This window comes from Bactrocera neohumeralis, chromosome 5 (assembly GCF_024586455.1).
Source record: "Bactrocera neohumeralis isolate Rockhampton chromosome 5, APGP_CSIRO_Bneo_wtdbg2-racon-allhic-juicebox.fasta_v2, whole genome shotgun sequence".
NCBI lineage: Eukaryota > Metazoa > Arthropoda > Insecta > Diptera > Tephritidae > Bactrocera > Bactrocera neohumeralis.
In genome coordinates, this window is record NC_065922.1 from 72,757,312 (window position 1) to 72,778,030 (window position 20,719).

At 28.9% G+C, this 20,719-nt stretch overlaps 1 protein-coding gene and 1 long non-coding RNA gene across 5 annotated transcripts in view; one reads left to right on the forward strand and one right to left on the reverse strand.

The window, feature by feature from the left end:
* Nucleotides 1-1,518: 1,518 nt before the first annotated feature.
* Nucleotides 1,519-10,129, reverse strand: LOC126760247 (1-acyl-sn-glycerol-3-phosphate acyltransferase alpha). 4 transcript variants are annotated; one of them, XM_050475733.1, is made up of 4 exons: nt 10,018-10,129; nt 7,101-8,062; nt 3,048-3,181; nt 1,519-2,986 (listed from the first exon to the last, which is right to left on the reverse strand). In XM_050475733.1, the coding sequence occupies exons 2-4, from the start codon at nt 7,286-7,288 to the stop codon at nt 2,226-2,228; spliced, it is 1,083 nt and encodes a 360-aa protein (XP_050331690.1). In that variant the 5' UTR covers nt 7,289-8,062; nt 10,018-10,129; the 3' UTR covers nt 1,519-2,225. The 4 variants fall into 4 exon arrangements, with proteins under 4 accessions (XP_050331690.1, XP_050331689.1, XP_050331688.1 ...); XM_050475732.1 differs by having other exon boundaries at nt 9,893-10,129; XM_050475731.1 differs by having other exon boundaries at nt 9,780-10,129.
* A 630-nt stretch (nt 10,130-10,759) lies between these two features.
* The window catches only part of LOC126760423 (uncharacterized), a 132,932-nt gene continuing 122,972 nt past the window's right edge, over nt 10,760-20,719 (forward strand). Inside the window, exon 1 of the long non-coding RNA XR_007667198.1 lies at nt 10,760-11,047. This is a non-coding gene — a long non-coding RNA (uncharacterized LOC126760423). The remainder of the gene's footprint in view (nt 11,048-20,719) is intronic.

Sequence of the window (20,719 nt, forward strand, 5' to 3'; positions counted from 1 at the left end):
GCAAAATAATGTGTACAATTTTTTGAGTTGTTTGGGGAATATGCACATATGTATGTTCTTTCACTGTTTACCAATCCAGGCCTGTTCCATTGCTTTGGCATAACTAAAATTAAATATGATTAATTTGAAATATACATATATAATTTTCAAGTTTTCGCTGCTGAAAAAAGTAGGTTTGAAAGTTGTTTATTATTTTTTATTTTAATTAATTCAAAGTACAAAAACACATTTTTGATTAAATTGATTAAATGTGATTAACAAAGCTATTTTGGTACGAAACAATTTATTACAAGTAAAAATTCAGATATTCAGAATTATTAAAATAAATGTGAATACTCAATTGGTTTTTTTGTTAAAAACTTTTTTTAATTTAACAAAAATGATATTACAAAATCATATTCAAATATGTATGTACATATAAATTTCATTTACAGTTTATTTAAATCATATAAAATTCAGTTAAATTTTTTTTACAAAAATAAAAAAAAATCGGAATGTTATAGTGAACGCTGATGCGAGGTAATTGTTTGAAATACATATATTTTTTAGCTTTTTCTAATGAAATTATTGTTTATTACCATAATCTTTGGTATCAAGGAAAGCTTGTGGCTTGTATTTAGCTAGCCTTTTAGAACATGCGCTAACCTATAAATTAAAAAAAAAAATTAAAGCCCCTACAAAATAAAAAAATATAAATTATTTTTGGAAAAAATTAATAAAAAATATTTTTGGGAAAAATTAATAAAAAATATTTTTCGAGAAAATTAATAAAACATATTTTTGGAAAAAATTATTAAAAAGTATTTCTGGAAAAATTAATAAAAAATATTTTTGTGAAAAATTAATAAAAAAATATTTTTGTGAAAAATTAAAAAAAAATGTAAAAAACAAAATAAAAAATAGTTTTGCAAAAAATTAATAAAAAATATTTTAGTAAAAAATGTGTTAAAAAAAATAAAAATCAATTAAAACAAAATAATAAAAAAAAAATTTCTAATTAATATTATATAATGAATTTTTATAAACTTTTTTATAACATGCAGATGTTTAATAATAAATAATTAAAATATAATAATGTAAATAAAAAAATATATATAAATATAAAAATATAATATAAATTAAAAAAAAATTAATTGAATAAACAAAAATATTTTTTATATTTATTATGAGCAGCAAACGTGACAAAATAAAACGAATTTTAAGAAGAGAACTTTCTTATTAAATGCAAAAGAAAATATTTTTTACGTTTTTACCTTATTTTAAGCAGAAAATGTGAATGAAAAATTAAAAAGAATTAAAAAAAAGTTTAGTTAAGCAGAAAATGGGAGTAAAAAATTAAAAAGATTTAAAAAAAATTAATTATTAAATACAAAGAAATACATTTTTTTTCTTATTTTAATTTAAGCAGAAAATGTGGTAAGAAAAAAAACATAAATAAAATACACTTAAAAAAATTAATAAAATTTTTATATAAATTTTAACAAAATTTTTTCTAATTAAAAAAAATTAAACATAAAATTATTTTTTTATAATTTATTTTAAGCACGAATAAGAGGAACCAATGCCGTTTTCTGAAATACAATTAAATTCGTTGCGCATATAAATATAACTGTTAAATATATACACATATGTACATATATGCTATTTCTATAATGAAAATAAATATGAAAATTGTGTAATTCTTTAATTTACTTACATAGAGCCAAACGTGCCATATTTGTTTGTGTGTTTGTAAGCATACGTATATAAAATGTAATACGAATATGTATGAAATGAAATATTTAATCAAAAAAATTAAATCTTTTCACTTGTCACATGTACAGTTGTGTGCGTAAAAATTTCATTTGCTTAAATTTACTAATTCTTGTACGTATGTATATGTTTAAAACTATGAAAAATATCCATTGCAATAAAATTGCTGCGCGCAACCGTTACATTTTTGTTTTCCGTTAACTACTTTCAACTGATGGTGAAATTGCAAATGGCAATTAAGAGAGAAATATTCCATAATTTGATATTATATTGTACGCATGTATGTGTGTATAGAATATTATGTCTTCAGCTAGTAAAATATGTATGAAAATGTGATATAGTATCGCCTTAAGCTTAATTATTTTTTACATAATACATAAAGTTATTGGAAAGCTATGCAACTTTATTCGTGTCACAGTTAAAAAGTCTGCAAAATTGTCTTCTTATGCGTTGGCTCATTACCACGCGCCGCCCTATGTGCTCGCGGTCTTGCGCGCAGGCGCAGCAAGCTTAATGTTACGTTTGCATTCCCCGCTTGCCAGCGCTGAGCCGCGGGTCGCATGTTCCTGCCGCGTAGCAGCCGCTACAGTTGCTGACGCCACGGCGGGCGCTGCTTGCGTTACTGTGCGCTTTAGTGTCGTGCACTCAGATGCAGTACGCAAGCTTGTGCCACTGCCGGCGCTCAGGTTATTGCTGCCGTCGCTGTTGGACGCCACTGTTATTGACGGCGTTTTGACTGTTTTGTAACGTGACAGCACTTCGGCCGATGTTTGCTTCAGTGTCAGCGCCATTTGTCGATGTACGCGCTCCATCAGTTCGGGTAGATCGTCTTTGGTCAGATTTGCTGTGCTAATTGGCGGCAAAGCGGTGATGATTATGTTGCCCGCATTCAAGATTTTCATCTTGTCATTCAGAAAACTGCAATACGAGCTAAAGACTACCGGCAGTATGGGTATTTGTTCGTCGATGGCCATGTGAAAAGCGCCTTTTTTGAAGGGGTGTAGTTCGCCGGTGTTGCGACGTGTACCCTCGGGAAATACCCACAATTTGATATTATCCAACTTGACGCGGCTATTGACAGCGTTCAGTGTATTGCGCGCCTTCTCGCCACGCACGCGATCAATGAACGTGAGGCCGGCCAGCCAGGCGGCTAAGCCGAAGGGCCAGGCATAGAAGAGCTCACGTTTCGCCACCACTGTACACTTGTTCATTACGTGCCAGATTGCGAACATGCCTTGATAAAGCAGTACAAAATTAGCTGGCAATAATTAAGAAATTCTATTCAAGCTATTTACCAAGCACATCCAATGAGCTCTGATGATTCGCCACAATTATGCATGCCTGATCCTTTTCGAGATGTTCACGACCGCGTAGCTCCCAGCGTAGACCGATTAAAGTCGAGACGCGATGACAAAATGTACTCGCCCAACTGTGGAGAGGGAGAGATGGTGTATATTTAATAAATATTTTCAAATTTTCAAAAGAAAGTGTTTAAAATATAATTTATAGCCAATTTTGTTGGCATCTATCAGCCAAGAGCCAAAAGCTGTTAGAAAAAGCCAATGGTTGCCTTTAAAGAGTTTAGTATTTACAAAAGGCGTCCATTGAATATACTTAACCTAACAAAACCGTCTCCTAACCTAACATAACCAGAGTTTATTTCGAATATTTGAATATTATTAAGCGGCCTCATAGGGGGAAGCGCGAAGAAAGTGTATTTGGCATTAAACATTTTTTTGTTAATATCCAATTTGATTTAGTAAGAATAATTCTCTGAATTGACGACAAATTTAGACTTCATAAATATTGTTGTTATGCGTAATGCCTATACATAAGTATGTATGTACATATTCATATACAATTCAATCTTGCCAAATTAAATTGCTTTTTTGATTTCAATAGTGGACAACTTTCAGTTCAATTAGCGTTAATTAATGTTTAGTAAGCAATGTACATAGTATAGCTACAAATGTATTTGTAAAAGTTTGTAGAGGCACTGTAGGAAATTAAAGTAAGCAACTGCTATTTTATTGATAGAATAGAGATTTTATTTATTTTTTTCTTCAGTATATTAAATATTAATTAAAAGATGATTAATTTTTTCGTGCAGGTAGGTAGGTAGGTAGGTAGGAGTGCAGCCCTATAAAGCTCAACTAGCACTTGATGTGCCATTTTGATACACTATTCGTAGAACCTTTTGTATCTGCTATTACGTTTCACTTTCTCTCTCAAACCATTTTGAGGTTTCGATGAAACTACTTATGTCCGATATGCTTTTGGTGGAAATCCATTCAAGGTTTGGTGCTTGGTGGATTCCGAGTGTTTTGTGTCGGATCTGTGCTAGAGCTGGGCATTCGCAGAGAAAGAAGAAGATTGTTTCCTTGTTCCCTGCTACTCCGCAGCCACGGCAGATGTCGTTGTAGGGCATACCCATTTTGGACGCATGTTCACCAAATGGCCAGTGCCCTGTTGTAGTAGCTCTTATTCTGTAAATACTTTTATTGTCTATTGATCTCTCCTTTTATCGATCCTAGCGGGCTTGGTATTAGCTCCGCTTCGGATTCATTGAAGATGCCTTTGCCAACTCGTCTGCTTTTTCGTTACCGAAAATGTTCCTGTGGCCGGGAACACAGAATTTGCAGAATTTTCTTTAATTTTTCCTTTTCTTTGATTTGATATTTTCTCTCATGTTTTTAAGTCGCGTATTTGAAATATAAATTTCATAATTTTCCTACCTATTTTAAAAGTTATTGATTTATTAGCAATCGATAACTTTTTACTACCGGGTATGCGCTAACCCATTCGTGATTACGGTTGGCCTCCACTTGTAAATGAAATTTGTACACATTTGGCGTGTGATAAGATTTTGTTGTCTTAAAGCAATTGAATTTGAAATTTGAATAATTTGTTCAATACAAATATTAAAATAACTATTAATAGAAGACAATTTGATTTAAGCCTCTAGCTCATAAATTCAAGTGCGCTCGCACCAAACACTTTTTTTTTTAAATTCGTTTCGTTACTTTTGCAAATCAAATAAGATCAAACGAAAATATTTACGGAACGATATTTACAAAACTAGCACCAGCGCGTGCTGTGTCTGAAGCGCTGTATACGAAGCATTTCCTTATAATAAACTGCTTGCAATTAGATTAGAACTTTATTATACACATACTATATAAAATATTTTACTGCCCTAGAAAAAATTTACACAGCCTAATAAATAATAAATCTTATCATTGACGAACATTAGCTACGATTATTATAAGAATTTCAATAAATAATGAAGCATGTGGATATGCATGTAGCCAAGTATGAGTTTAGTACAAGTAAATCGATAAGTTTTCAGCAGCGTGTGATTAGCAATGGCTAAGTAAGTAAAAAAGAAATGCTTAAGCGCTCAAGTGTAACCTTGGTGGTTGAATTACAGCCAATAATAACAAATGCAACAAAACACAGCAACAACTAAGCACCCACGCGTATAACAAGAGCTGACGGGTCAACAATATAACGGCTGTGACATTGAGTTTTGGTCATAAGCGTAGCATATAATGCCTTGAGCGATAAGGACTACTATTCCAGAGCACTTCTTATTCTTTACTGGCGTAGACATCGCTTACGCGGTTATAGCTGGGTTAACAAGAGCGGAGAATGGAGGCATGTGTAGAAGTTCTCGCAAGTGAGGAAAGTTCTCTGGGCGCTTTTCACTTGGGAGTGGCTAGAAACGTTTCTTTTACATATGGCTCAAGCAGCTCACGACATCCGGTCTTAGAGCAAGTATCCACTGAGTAGTCAAAGAATATCCGTTTGAAGGCGAGACAAAGTGAAAAGGCGAACCATGCCTTCCCAGGCTTGTGCGCTGATTTTAGGACCCGTCACGTAAAAAACTCCCCAAATGAAAAGGAAACAACAGCCTCGGACTATTCTAGAACAATAATTTTTTCGCCACCTTTTCTTCACATTAAAAATGTGAACATATATTAATATCATTATCACAGATTTCTACATATTTAACGTTTTTCGCGCTTTAAATACATATTGCGCCGGTTATAAGTATGAAATTCCTTACTGTATAGAATTTCATACCATAACGGTCAAACGTGTCACAACACCCACCAAATGTCAGTCAACCGTTTCATTATAATTATCGATTCACTTTTACGACATGCTTTTATTACTGTAGTTTTAAACGTCAAATGAAAAAAAATAAAAAAAAAAAATAAAAAAAATATAAAACAAAAACAGCGAAAATTATCAAAACATAGAAAGAAGACAAACAAATATATATATACTTAAATATAAATTAAGAAACAGAAAAAATACAATTTAAAAAAAAAACATAAACAAACAAATTTTTAAAAATTAAAAATTAATTAAAAAAAATTTATATATAAAAAAATTTTAGTTTAAAAAAATCAAACACATACACGCTAAAAATAAAGAAAAGAAGAGACAAAAATAAATTAAAATTATTTTTAATATAATAAATTAAAATATAAAAAATTTTTAGATTAAAGAAACAAAAAAATATAACATTTTTTTTTTAATAATTAAAAACTTAAAATAAAAAAATTAAACACATACACGCTAAAAAAACAAAGAAAACAAGAAACAAAAATAAATAACAATTTTTTTTATTTAAATTTTTTTTAATTTATTTTTTTTTTAATTAAAATTTTTTTTTTTAAATAAAAAAAGTTTTAAAATAAAAAAAATCAAACACACGCACGCTAAAAAACGAAGAAAACAAGAAACAAAAATAAATATCATTTCAAAAATAATAAATGATATTAAAAATTGAAAAAAAAATAAAAACAAACACGTTACTTTTATTAAACAAAGTAAAATCAGAAAATAATATTAATATTATAAAGGGAATTAACGACACAAAATTAAAAAAAATAAAATCGAAGACATAAAAAAATAAATTCAAAGAAATAAAAACAACCAAAAAAAGCAGAGCAGAATATTGAAACCAAAAGAAAAAAACAACTACAAAAGTGCATATGTATATACTGCACAAAGAAATTGAAAAAAATAAATAAATATTAAAAAATACAATAGAAAAAAATAAAATAAAAATACCAAAAAGAAATTTAAAAAATACAAAAAAGAAATAAAAAAAGTATATAAAAATTTCAAAAAAAAAATTAAAAACAAAACCAAACTTGTTGTTCCTTTTTTCTATGTTATGTGTCAAAATAATTAAAAAACAATAATATAAATTAAAAAAATATATTTAATAATAATAAAAAGTAAAAAAAAAATCAAAAACAAAAATTGGAAATTTAAAAAATTGTTGTTTTGGCTTGCAAATAAAAAAAAATGTTATTGTTGTTTATACTTACAGCAAATTTCGCACATCGAACGGTCGTAACAGGAATGCCGGTATAAGGATCAGCGAATTGAATGACACAATGCCGTAGTAGATGAAAAATTTCAGATAGTAACGAAACATATGACTGTTTTCGTAGAAGAACGGAAAGGGCAGCATCAAGAGCAGGAACAAAACAAACAACTCCACGTAAGAGGTCATGGCAAAAATGCGAATCTGTGTCTAACGGCTTACGGGTTAAGACGTAGCAGCTTGTTTACGTAGATGGTGGCCTGTTATAAACTGCGACAGTTACGTCGCGCGTGTTATTTTTATTATTTATTTTAATTATTTGTGCACTTAAACGTTCAACGTTGTGTAAAATTCATTTGTTTTGAAGTCAGATGTAAATGTTTTACAGTTTATGAAACAAATAAGTTTTTAATGCAGGTTTGTGCGCTACACACTATTTGTGTTTAGTTTTATTTACAACTTGTGCTTTCACTTAATGCGTTATATTTCACTTTAATTAGCATTATTTTCTTGTTTATTTTTCACTATTTTTATATTTTACGCTTTGACAATGCAATTTCGTTGTGTTTTAAGTAAATTGTGCTTAACAGTTGTTAATAAACACAGGCATAAGTACGTTTGAGGACCAAGTGAAAAATTTGTAATGTCGATTTGTGTTTTATCTCAGTTCGTTGTGGTTATTGCGAGCTTCATTTGACTATTATTTAAACATTGTTGCACTTTTTTGGCTTTTTTATTGCACTTTTCTTATAGGAATTGTGGTTTTTTGTCTGCTCTCAGTTTTACTATGCGCCGCAGGTCATGCAGTTGCGTTTACACTTCCCGTTACTCATGCTCTTTTGGAAACACTTTACTGCTCTTCACACATTTTATCGATTTTTATGCAACTCTCTCATATTTGCATTGTTGCTGCATATGCAGTTGAGTATATACATTTGTATAGTCCACAAAAATAAGTTATTGCTGAAAAATATTAAAATCAATTATAAGAGAATTTGCTGCTATAAAATATGCTTGAGGCTTTTCATAAAGGAAAAAGTATGTGTGAATGCTAACCCATGTATTGCCAGTAAACAATTAAGACTAATCCAGCAATTCAGTTAATTTGGTAAAAAAAACCTCGTTTTTTCACCCCAATGTCTCCTAAGTTGGGAGCTGTCTGTGTTGGCCGGTGCGCGTATTCTGCATTCCGCCAAATTTACTTTACCTAATATCTAAAGATGGAATCTTAAGGGTAGCTGCCCTGTGATGGCATCTACAATGTTACTAAGTTTCATTTTGTCTAGAAGTAGTAGCTTTTTGGTCTGTCTACTATCAATACTAGTCCAAACTATCTTTGTGGTGTGTCCTATGTGGCTAGTGCTCCAAGATATGAGATGTTTAGCTAGTCTAGAGTTAAATGGTTTTGGTGCAGCTTAGGGAATTGTGTTCCTGGCTGCCCCCTAACGGGTCAACTCGTCTGCCTTTTCGTTTCCTTCTATCCCTGGGATGACGGAGTCCAAGATGATATTTACAGATTGCCTGAATTGTCGCTTTGCTATGCACTAGAAACAAGCAGCATTTCTGACATGCAAAATCACCATCTCTTGGCTTCAACTCATATGGCACCCAATATCCGTTTCTTTGAATATATTAGACGGCTTTTAGACGTTTTGAAATGGCAGCTTGAGTGCCTAAGATTTTAGTTATAATATATTAAGGTTTATATAGTTATAGACGCAATGGCTAATGGAAAAGGAGCCGGAATCTATTGCTCGTAGGTGGATCTCAAGCGACGCTTAAAGCTCCCGGAATATTGCAGTATTATCCATTAAAAGAATATAACTACTACAAAGCATAGCTAGAAAAAATAAACACAATGTATATGTGCTTACGTACAATCTATAGTAGTATTACGGAAATGATGCAAGGTAGATCGAATTTTTATAATTTCACCGTTTTAATTGTTTATGTCACGTGATTTTTACAAAAATGCTGTCGATATATTTCCTTTTATTTTTTTCCACACCCTCGAGTATATAACGTAACTAATTTGTTTTTATATTGACATGCTTAGCACATGACTGTCATTTATTAACATACACATAAACGAAAATGCTACCTACATTACTAAAAAAGCAATTCTAGAGCGAAAATTATTATTCAATTGTGGCGGAGAACGTTAATAAACAATATTATGGAAGCTTCAAAGCAAAGCGATAAAATTATGTAGACAATTTTAAGAAATACACAACAAATGTATGTATGCAATATCGAAATGCTGTTGCATTAAAAAAGAAAACAAACTCACACCAGCATAAAGCAATTATCGACAATGGAGGAGCGCAACCAAAAAGGAAACGACCGGCAAGGGACCGATGGCGGCGTTAGAAGGGATGCACATTAAGAATATATATTGAATATATGGCGGTTGCAACGTGAAGGGCGCAAAGGTAAAAGCGGAAAATTATAGCAAAACATTAAATGCCGCCAAATGGGAGGGTGCAGAATCGCACATCGCTGCACAAACACAGACATATTTATACATGTAATGGTTGAAAACACAACAAAAATAAATTAGGTACACTATTCACTGTGGCATTTTTCAATTGTACACACTTCTGCACATACCAATGTATGCAAATATATGTATGTATGTACATACATATTTAAGTAACAAATAGTGAGAAAATTGACAAACACTTTTCCGCTGTGACAATTGTTTTGTGTTTATTTAGTTGGTATTTTTTGAAAGCCGGCTTGTTTTCATTGCACTTTCCAGCGCTTTTTTAATACACACACACACAAACATACGTAACAGCTGCATCGATTTTTCGCGTAGCTCAATTTTCAATTTACACAATAGAGCGTAGTATATATCTGGTAAGCGGTGTACATATTAACGTTGCACTAAAATATTATACATTCTTCGCTTGTACCTAAATAAATTTAAGTTATTTATAACCAGCTATCAAGAAAAATTCAAAAAATACTGCACACCTAAAGAGCACTTTGAAAACACAGCTGCTAAATTACTACCGTCGCTTCCGACTGCCGACTGTTTGCGTTCGACTGATTAGCGCACGAATGCGTTCCACATGTGGTGTTGCCATTTTATTGTTTATACAATTAACTGTTGTTAAATATCTATTTATTTAATTTAACGCGTTCTGTCTTTAAGTTTATTGTTTTGATTAATACATTTTTAAATAAACCAACGTTTTTATAACTATTGTGATAACTGCAAAAATTTATTTATTATTTTACTTTAAAAAGGAATATTAAAATGTTTCTATTGTGTTTAAATGCAACTCTGTGTTTGGAGAAGCCATTTCCTGCTTGCTGTTTTTCGATAAGCTACCGGATATCCATAATACTTTTTTAAAATAACAAGTTTAAATATAAATATAAGTGCGTGTAACTTAAAACTAACTGAAAAGTTAACTAAAACCTACCCATTCCTTCCTTTAAACTTTGAAATAGCATAAACAATTTTTTATTTTATAAAAACACAATAAGTTATCTATGTACATAAATATATAGTAATATATAGCATTAAATTAAAGAATTTGCTTAATTTATAATATAAATATAAACATTAATATTTGTTTTTAAATAAATACGTATAAAGCACCATTTACTTAAATTCTCATAATCGATAACAGCAATCAATCGAATTTTCAGTGTGCTTACCCTAACCACCATCACTGTCGTTTGAATTTTGTGGAAGCGTTTTATGTGTCGAAAGTGTTTTCCGGGAAATAGCATATTTAAACGTATTGCTTATACAAAATAATATTAACAAAAGTGTGTGCAAGTGTTTGTAAATAAAGTGTGCATGTGTACAACTACAATGCGTTGATTTGTAACATAAAAGTGCAAACTCATGCAAGTGTCCTCGGCGCAAATCGTGTTATAACCTGCAATTTTTACAGTTACATGTTGTTAGTGCTGCGCTAGGGATAACAGGTGAGTGCATATAATGGCGTTTTGCAATTTATGAAGGGTGTGTGTGTACTGAAAGTGAAATCACAGTGTCGGCATTAGAGTCATGCCACAACACAAATCATTTTCAAATAAAAGACGCGTGTGTGTAATTTTCTTATGTACTTTATTAAATAAATTTTTGCAAATACAATACAATTTCCATACATATATTTTACTGTTCCTTTGTAAACATACAAGTAGTTTTTGCTCGCAATGCTGTAAGTGTTTTTAAATATATGCTCATATTGTGGTTAATATAGTTTTGCTGCAGACATTTAGACACAAAATCTAATTACAATTAAGATCTTTGCTATGTTTTTAACAATTGTTAATGACACCTTTAATTTTGTTATTGCGCTTTGCTGAAAAACAATGAGCCATAATACGTGTAATGATAATTTTTAATTTTTTTAAGAATGTTATGCTGCTTGGTATGTTTTGAATATGTGTTTAGTTACTATAAATGTATGTATGTATGTAGGACTTTTTTTTGCTATGTTTTCATTAATATTGTTTGATTTTCACGGGAGACATATGATTTAGTGAATATGCGGCTAGTTTATCTTCAGTATAGTTGACTAAATATGCAATAATATTTTGTTGTTTGTTAATAGTTAATACATTTGTATATGAATGATTCAGTACAGTTTGGCATTTTAGTAAGTACTTTTACTTTATTTGATTTTTATTGTTATATATTGTTTATTAAATCTGCTGTATTGGCGTTTCAGTTGCTTCGTTGACACCTGCAAATTATTTTTAAATATTTTATCTTTTTTTTATATATGCGTGGTATTTATTTTTATTTTGCTATAGATTTGGCTATTTTGTTTTGCTATTTTAAACTTCTTGCTAGCGGTTCGTGCATGCTTTGAAATACAGCTATATTTTTACTATATGTAAAATACAGTTTCGATTCCACAGTTATTGAGTTGTTTATGAGTTTCTAATAGCGTTTTTCTATTATTTAAGTATTGTGATACTACGAATTTGTCTGCTTTTTTGTGAGAACAGTGTAATTATAAACATTTTTTCGATTTGGCTGTTTTTTAAAGGATCTATGTGCACATATTGTACATATGAATATGTAGTTTTTTACTAATACGATAGTTCAAAATTAGTTCGCACGCATGTATGTATGTATTTGGACGTAGAAATTTTATAGTTTATCTTCAGTATGTTTCAGTAATTTTATTGTTTAGCAATTTTTACTGCATAGTTAGTTTCTTGTTGCTGCCTCGTAGAACTGGCAAATTTGGATGGAGTTAAGTTTGCCCGTGTATATATTTTGAAACTAGCTGCGTTTTCTACTACATAATAGCTAATAGGAATACAAAGTAAAAATTTAGTTATTTTTGTTTCAATAGCAACTTAATGTTATACTTCTTATTACATTTAGCGCAAACGAAATAAATACATGAAATATATTTTTTTCTCAATTTTTATAAATTTTTATTGCATATATGTAAGTATATATTGGGGCCTTTTGACATAAATATTTGTCAAATACATACATATAAATGTAGTTGTTTCTTTTGTATATGTATATAGTTTCATGTAAATAACACTATAAATGCAGCTCAAAGACATTTATTGTTGGGTTTGTTTGGTTTAGGTGTACCTTTAATATTTTATATAGTATTAGTATTTTTGTTTTGTTTTCGTTTTTCCATAAATAGTTATCCACTGTATAATTCTTTGTTTTACTATATCAATTTTATTTAATACATATGACCTTGAGGTAGTTAATTTATTTCATTCTCATTTACTTTTTTTAAAAGTCTATATTATGTTTTTCGACGTTACACACATTTATATTATTTAGCGTATTTCTGTTCAATTTGTTTTTTATATGTATATATTTTTTGCATTTCTTTCATTTCTTCTCCTTTTTAGAATTTTTTTGATAAACAGAAAACTTTTCACTTTTCACTTTTTACTTTTAATTTTAATTTGTTTTCTTATTTCTATTTATGCTTATATCATGCTTTATTATAATAGTTTTCTATTATTTTTCGCTATTTGTTTTGTTTATTCTCTATTTGGTTAACGAGTACCAACTGTTGCTAATATGTTTATCGATAACAGCATGTCATCAATACTATTGTTTGGCATGACATCACTGACATTTAAATTCTGTGCTGCAGTTGTTAGAAGTGGTTGTTGTGTCAAAAAGTCGTGTTTGTCCGGAAATAACTGAAATAAACGTATTGTATATTCAAAATAATAATAACTGAAATGTGTGCAAATGTTTTCAATTATAGTGCTGTTGTGTTTATCAGCAACGCGATATCAGTTAATACGTAGCTTAAAGTGTAAATTGTGTAATGTGTGCTGTAATTGTAGCTGCATAAAGGAATACAAGTGAGTGTATTTGCTGCGTTTATTGCATACAAACAATGCAGTGGATGATTAAAACCTTATTAATTTCATTTTTCTGCAAATTGTACATTTCGCGTGTGCATTACAACGCGTTTTTCATAACCAAAATGGCTGCTGATGCAAACTGTTGTTGTTAACTGTTCGGTTTACAGAAATATTGTAATACGGCGGTTGCACTGCTGCTATTATTTGTTTTGATCGAAATTATTGTTTGCCAAATAAAAAAAGGTTTATGTAAAAGTGTGTGTAAGTGAAATTAATTAAATAATAATAAAAGTACGTATGTGTGCACAGCAATAAACATAAATTCCTTTACTTTTGCAAACAAAAATAATACTTGTCCAATTAAATCCAATAAAAAATGCAATAGTAAATAAATAATACTTGCCTTCATAAAAAATCAGTATTCAATGCAAAAATTGAAATAAATATTAAAATAAAAAGTCATAGTTTTTCGTTTTTTTCTTATATTTTTTTTAGCCACAAAAAATATATAAGATTTTTACACAAAAACAAATCTTTTAATTCTGTAGTTTTTTGTGTTTTACGATTTTTTTGTATTTTTTTTTAATATTTTTGCATTTAAATAGCATTACTTAATTAGCGTAAATTTAGTTTTCAACGTTTCTTTTGTATTATAATCTTCATAAAAAATAAAAATAATAATCATAATATATTAATTCTTTTCATAATCATACATTTTAGTCCCCCACTACAATTGCATTTAATACAATTTACAACTACTTTACTTTCAATTACATTGTACGTTGCTTAATAATTTTAACTTTTCCGACTCACAAATAATTTTCGCACAAAACAATAAAAAACATTTTAGAGCAATAAGAAATATATATTAAATTGTTTACGCTACATTTTTTGTATTTCGTAGTTTTGTTAAAAAAAAATAAAACACAATTTGAAAAAGCAAACACTTAATATTAATAAAAAGTAAAATATAGCTAATTTTTTTATGAAGAAAAGAAAATGCGCAAGTATTGTTTATAAATACAAATGAAAAACCAAATATTTTATTTCATACATAAGTTATCATGGATGCTTATGCTTCGGATAAGTAAATTAAAAAAAAAAACTTGGTAATATTTATTTTATAATAGTAAGTAAAGTATATAGTAAATAAGTTTTATTTATTATTTAAAAAAAAATATATATAAACATAATATTATATAAACTTGATATATTTTCAATTAAAATTAATGCAGCGCGTTGTACGCATGCGCACACCCGCAAACGGCTTTAATTATAAACTACTATCACACAGAGAAACCGTTAGCCGGCGCTACGTCGCCGTACAACGCGCCGGTGGAGTTGCGTAAAACCGAAACTTTAACAAGGCACGCATGCCAAGTTGCAGCGACAAACGCCAGTTGTTCGTATACGTTGCAAACTCTTGCAAGCTAATGTAAATACACGAATATACGAACGCATGCGCGTTGCCCACGAACACAAATGTGTGTGTATGTATGTATGCATGTGCAATTTGTACAACATTACTTATGAGTTTTGATTTTAACCAGCTCCACTTCCACCCACTGCTTTAACTATTATTACTTTCATTATAGTTGCAATGCTTCTTTATATAGTTACATACATATCTTTGCATATTAATATTTTTTCCATAACTATGTTGTTTTTGTGTTTTTTGTTTTTAATATACATAAAGGGTTTACAATATTATAGCTATTTATTATTTTTGTATATTTTTTTTGTTGGTTTGAACGTTATTTGTAAATGCAAAATACGTTTTGTTATAAAATATTAAATCAGAACAAATATATATAGTGTTTACGTTAAAGAAGTAAACATGCGAATTATAAAAATCGTTGACAATCGTATGTTTCGGTTGATTATTATTTTTTTATTTTAATTTTTAGCCAATAGTGTTATTTGCAACAACTAAACTTTACATTGACAGTTTTTGAAATTGTTGTTTAACAGTTGTTTTTCATAGTTGTTTGCTTTTGACAAAATACCGTTACTTGCTGCTTCTTGTTAATCAACACTATTTGCTTTAACTTTTTTTTTTGACAATTTTTCTGGCTTTTCTGCTGACTTTATGCCTTTTTAATTAAATAGCAAATTATTATTAAAAAATGCGCTTTTTTATATATGTATGTTTAGTATAGATGTCAAGTTATAGAAAAAAATATTTAATTTTCCTTTTATTTGTATATAATTTCTATGTTTTAATTACGTAATATTTAATTATTAAAGTAAACATACAAAATATAGGAGAATTTGTATAAACATATTTAAATATGTCTGTTTTTTATATTCATAACACTAATTTAATATTATTATTTTATTTTTTTTTTTGTTTTTCTTGTATGCGCTTGCTTTTATATATAATTATTTTATTATGTAAAATTATTATTTTGTTTAATTATTACATTTATATAGTATGTGGTAATATGTATATAGTATATATATTATATATTTTGTTTTTGTATGTATTTAACTGTATATGTAATTTTTTTGTGGTTTGATGTGTGCATGAATGTATGTGCAAAATATTGTCAGCGTCAATTAAATAAAATGTAGTTCAGTCTCCAGGCAATTGGCGCGCCAACATTTTACACGCATTTTCATGCATTACGTGGCTATTACAATTCATAAAAAATAATAAGCAAAATAAAATTAAAAAAAAAATCGCAAAAAATATGGATGTTTGCAAAATGTAGCCAACTATGTGTAGGTTTTGTTAGTATTTATGTGCATACATTACAATTGACAAAAATACAATAATTAAAATTTTAGCGCATATAATGTTAAGAAAAGATTTACGCCACCTTATGTTTGTATGTGTAGCTGTTGTATTTTTTTTTTGTTTTTGGTTGGTATATGATACTCTTGCAACATGTTGCTACAGTGTTTAATTGTTTTGTTTTTCTTTAGTTTTTATATTGTAGCTTAAATGTAGTACATATACATATGTATATTTTTACGCGCAGCATTTCGTTTATTGCAAAATGTGAAAAAGAAATTTTTAAAGCGCTAAATACAATTTGCCGTTATATTTTTTCCAGCTGTCTCTAATTGTAATGCATTATGACGCGTTTACAACACAAATATGCTGTAAATTACACTGTGTTTAGAGTTGTAAAACGCTTAATTTCGGTTTTTCCTTGGTTGCTATGAAATTTAACTGCTGCTATTTGTAAACTGTTAAATGTTTTGATATTTGCTTTTTGTTCAATTATTTTTTATAATTTATTTACTTTTGTTTTTTGTTTGCAAATTTGACAAAATTACGTTTTGTGTTATTTTAAGCAGTTTTGTTGATTTTATTTTACTTTCTGTTACTTACTGTTTGCAATTTAAATTTTATTTTTGCTGCCAGCTCTATTATTATGCTGTGCTTAGTACTTATTTCAAACCAAAACTGTAAATATATTTTTACATAATTTTAAGTTCTCATGATTTTTGTATAAATGTGTTGTTGTTACATAACTTACTGCTGTTTCCTGACTTTACTTTTCATTTTATCTCAATTATGCTTTTCATATATTTTTTTTTTTTGATATTTTATTATTGTTATTTATATTATTGTTTTGTGTTGCTTCGTTTTTATTTACTACTACCTCGGTGTTAACAGAGTTGTTGTGTTAATTCTTATGTTTTTGTTTAAGTTATATGCGTTTTGTATGCTTTTAAACTTATTAGCTAAACATTTAGGTTTAAAATTAATTTTGTTTAATTAATATTTTTCATTTTTTGCATGCATTATGTTTTATTTTGCTTATTTCAAATCTGTTGTTACAGCATATAAGTGTTTTATAAGTGTTCTTACATCAAAACATTTATTGTATTTTTCTATTTTTTTGTTTGTTTAATTGTTTTTAGCAACTTTTCTCGTTTTAGTAAGCTTTTATCTTTGAAATGCAATCATTTATGTATTTTTAATTTTCAAAATAATAAAAATTTCCTGATTTGGGCAGTGTAGAAAACACGTTTGTTTTAGTTGTTTTTTTATGTTTTGTTTACAAATTATTTTTGTAAAACCAAACCTGTAAATATGCATTTACAGTTTAGTCGCAGTTTTGCCTTTATTGGTTTACTCTTTATTTAATATTTGTTATTTTAAATTTATTTTTACTTTCTTTATACGCTGTATGTATATTTTTTATATGTTTTTTGGGCGTGTGTTTTTACTTGCTGCTTTTATTTGCTAAGAGTTTTTTGTTCAAATCGTTCTTTAACGCAACGCCTGAAACATTGTCTACATTGCGCTCAACGCTCTCAAAAAGCAGCAAGTGCTGTTTTGTCAATTTCGGTACAGTTGCATTACTGTCGCTGCTGTCTTGGTAATTATCGTTTTGTCAGGTTGGGCCTTACATGGGTTTGTTCTACCTCATAGATATAAATTTCTTTAGCGTTTCTGTGTGTTTGCGGTTTTCGAATATTTTCTTAACTGTCACATACTCTTTGCTGTCCTGCTTGTTTTTATGCTTTGCGTTTCTAGGCTGGTTTCCTTAATTTCCTCTTGCTTTAAAATTTTTATTAGTATTTATGCAGTGAATGTCTGACTTTTGTTTGTTGTTGCTATATTGATACGTTTTTCATTATTTGCATTCAACTTGCTTAACAAGTACAGTTATATGTATGTACTGTTTTATATCAACCAAATATACTAAAAAGTGTATACGCTTTCTGCTTTCCTACTTACTATAAACTAACTGTTATTATATATAGTTTTTTTTTTTTCATTTAGAAAAAATTCAAATTTCGTATTGTTTTTAAATAATTATATTTTGTACTCGTTTTTGTACGTTTCTATAATTGAAAATTCATAAAATTCTACACGACTCTGCATGATGGCGTTAAGTGAGCGAAAAAATGCTTATATTCAAATATTTGGCTGTTGAAATTACATAAAAAACTATGCGTAAGAGAATAACGTTGCCTATCGCAAACAAATTGTGCAAAAAGTGTTTAAAACTGTCATTAAAATGACAATAAAAACGAAAGCTGTCAGCAAACAGCTGATTGCGCTGTTTGAATTGTAATATGTGGCAGTTAACGGCAAAAGTTGTGTGAAGCAAACAAAAAAATGTTATTTTTTCAAGAGCTGTGCGCATAAATAATAAAATAATGCAAGTGAAATTTTGTTGCAAATAAAAATATTAATTTTGTAAGACAAACATTTTCAATTAATATTATAGTGTAATTAAAATTTAGTCTTTACTATTTAGAATATTTATTTTAAATAGCATATAGAATGCTTCAAATTTTTCATGAATTGTATAGAAATTTTATTTTTTTGTAGAAATAATTAAAATTTTTAACATCTTTTAAATCAACGAAAATTTTCAACAAATTTCAGCAAACTTACATTTATCAGTACTTGGCACCGCTCACAACCGCTAAATAACAATTTTAAACAATCGTCAGCTTGCTGCTTTTATAAAAACACTTTTCACAATACAACTTTATGTCTCACTGCATTTTTTCAGTCAAACCAACAGTTTGCGCAAACTGTCAAATATTACGTTGGCATGCACAACTTGTTCTCCACACGTTCAAAGCTTAAGCTGGGAACATATTTAAAGCATAGATCTTTGTGTTTTGCATATTGAAAAGTGTGAAAGTGAAAAAAGTGTTGTTGCTTAAAAAATACTTTTTGTCAATATTTATCACTTATTAGTGCATAGAAAGTTTTTTTTTTTCTAAATTTCAAAAAAAAAAATAGTTTTTCATAAAAAGCAGTTTTAGTTTTGTATACATTTTAGCTTACTGTGCAGTTTTTTTGAAATTCTTCATACATTTTGCCATTACCACGCTCCGCTCTTTGCAGAAAAACGATATAAATATAGCCTCTAAATACTAATAAATAAATCTTGGTTTCACCACCTATAAATGCCAGCAAACGCGTACTACGTAGTATTATTATTAATTTTTATTTCATAATTTAATATGTACGTGCGCTTTACGCTCTCACAACATAACTTTCCTTTTCTTTAATTTTTTTTGTAATAATATCTATAAGTTGCCTTTCGAAAAAAATGTTTTCGAAATATTTGTATGATTTTCTTTTTTTTTATACACCAAAGTTACTTTGTATACTCGTATAAGTTTGTAAAATGTGCTTTCGATTTCTAGGAAATCTGCGCAGTATTTTTTAAATTTGTTTTTCGAAATGCAAATATTTGTAAAACTTTGCCTTACATACTTTTTTTTAACTCTAACGCAGTCGTAAAGTTTGGACAAAATCGTGTCGGGCATGTTTTTGTTGGCGTTACTAGCTGGGTTTGTTGTCACTGTTGGTTGGTCATAGGCGCGCATGTCGTTGACGTTTAAACGTTTTACAGCTAAACAGCTGATTTTTGTTTTTTAGTTTTCTTTTTGACATAGCGCCTAGCTATTTGTTAGTTATTAATTTTATATGCAGTATTTTTCATATTTTTTTGTTTTAATGTAAAGTTTTTTCGCAAATTTAGTTGTTTTTCGGTTGAAATGCTTTTTGTAGTTTTGTGCAAACTTTGCCCACGCTTTGACTTGCTCTTCCTTGAACTCGCTGCCTAATTCAGTTTTTTCTTAATATATATAATATATTAAAGAAAATATAGCCTACAATATAAATATTACCCGTACATTTTCCGCATAAAAACAGTTTAGTTTCAATTTACTCAAATTTCTCAGCTCATTCGTTTTGTTCTTGTAAGTATGTATGTATGCATGTTTTTTTTTGGTTTCTTAGTTATAATGAGCGAGAAAAAAACAATTTCAACAAAATCTTATATATTTATCGTAAATTTTATAAATATATATTTTTTAAAAATATATATATAAAAGTTATACCTACAAAATATTATATACACACTCTATTCAATTTGAATCTCGCGAAATTGGCGTAGTCATGATGCAACATTGTTTGTTGTTGTTTTTATTGTTGTTTCACTACATACACGCTTGTTGCATTTCTTTTTGTTTTTAGTTTCGCTTGCTCACCGCGTTTGCACGCGTTAGCTTGCAATCGCTCTACCCATAGAACAGTAATATATTAGTAAAAATAAGTTGATTTCTTACTTCACGCGAAAATATATTTTCCTCAATTCTCATGCTTCAAACTTTAAAAATCTTTAGTATTAGAACTTTTTGTTTTTTGGTATATTCGATTTTTGTATTTTGTTTTTTTGTTTGCTCTGTTCTTTGAATTGGTTGTGAAGCGGGTAAATGGCTTCTTTTGCGTAAATAACAGTGAAACGCATGCTGCAGCGACAGGTTGTTATCAAATGCGCAAAACAGCGTTGCATT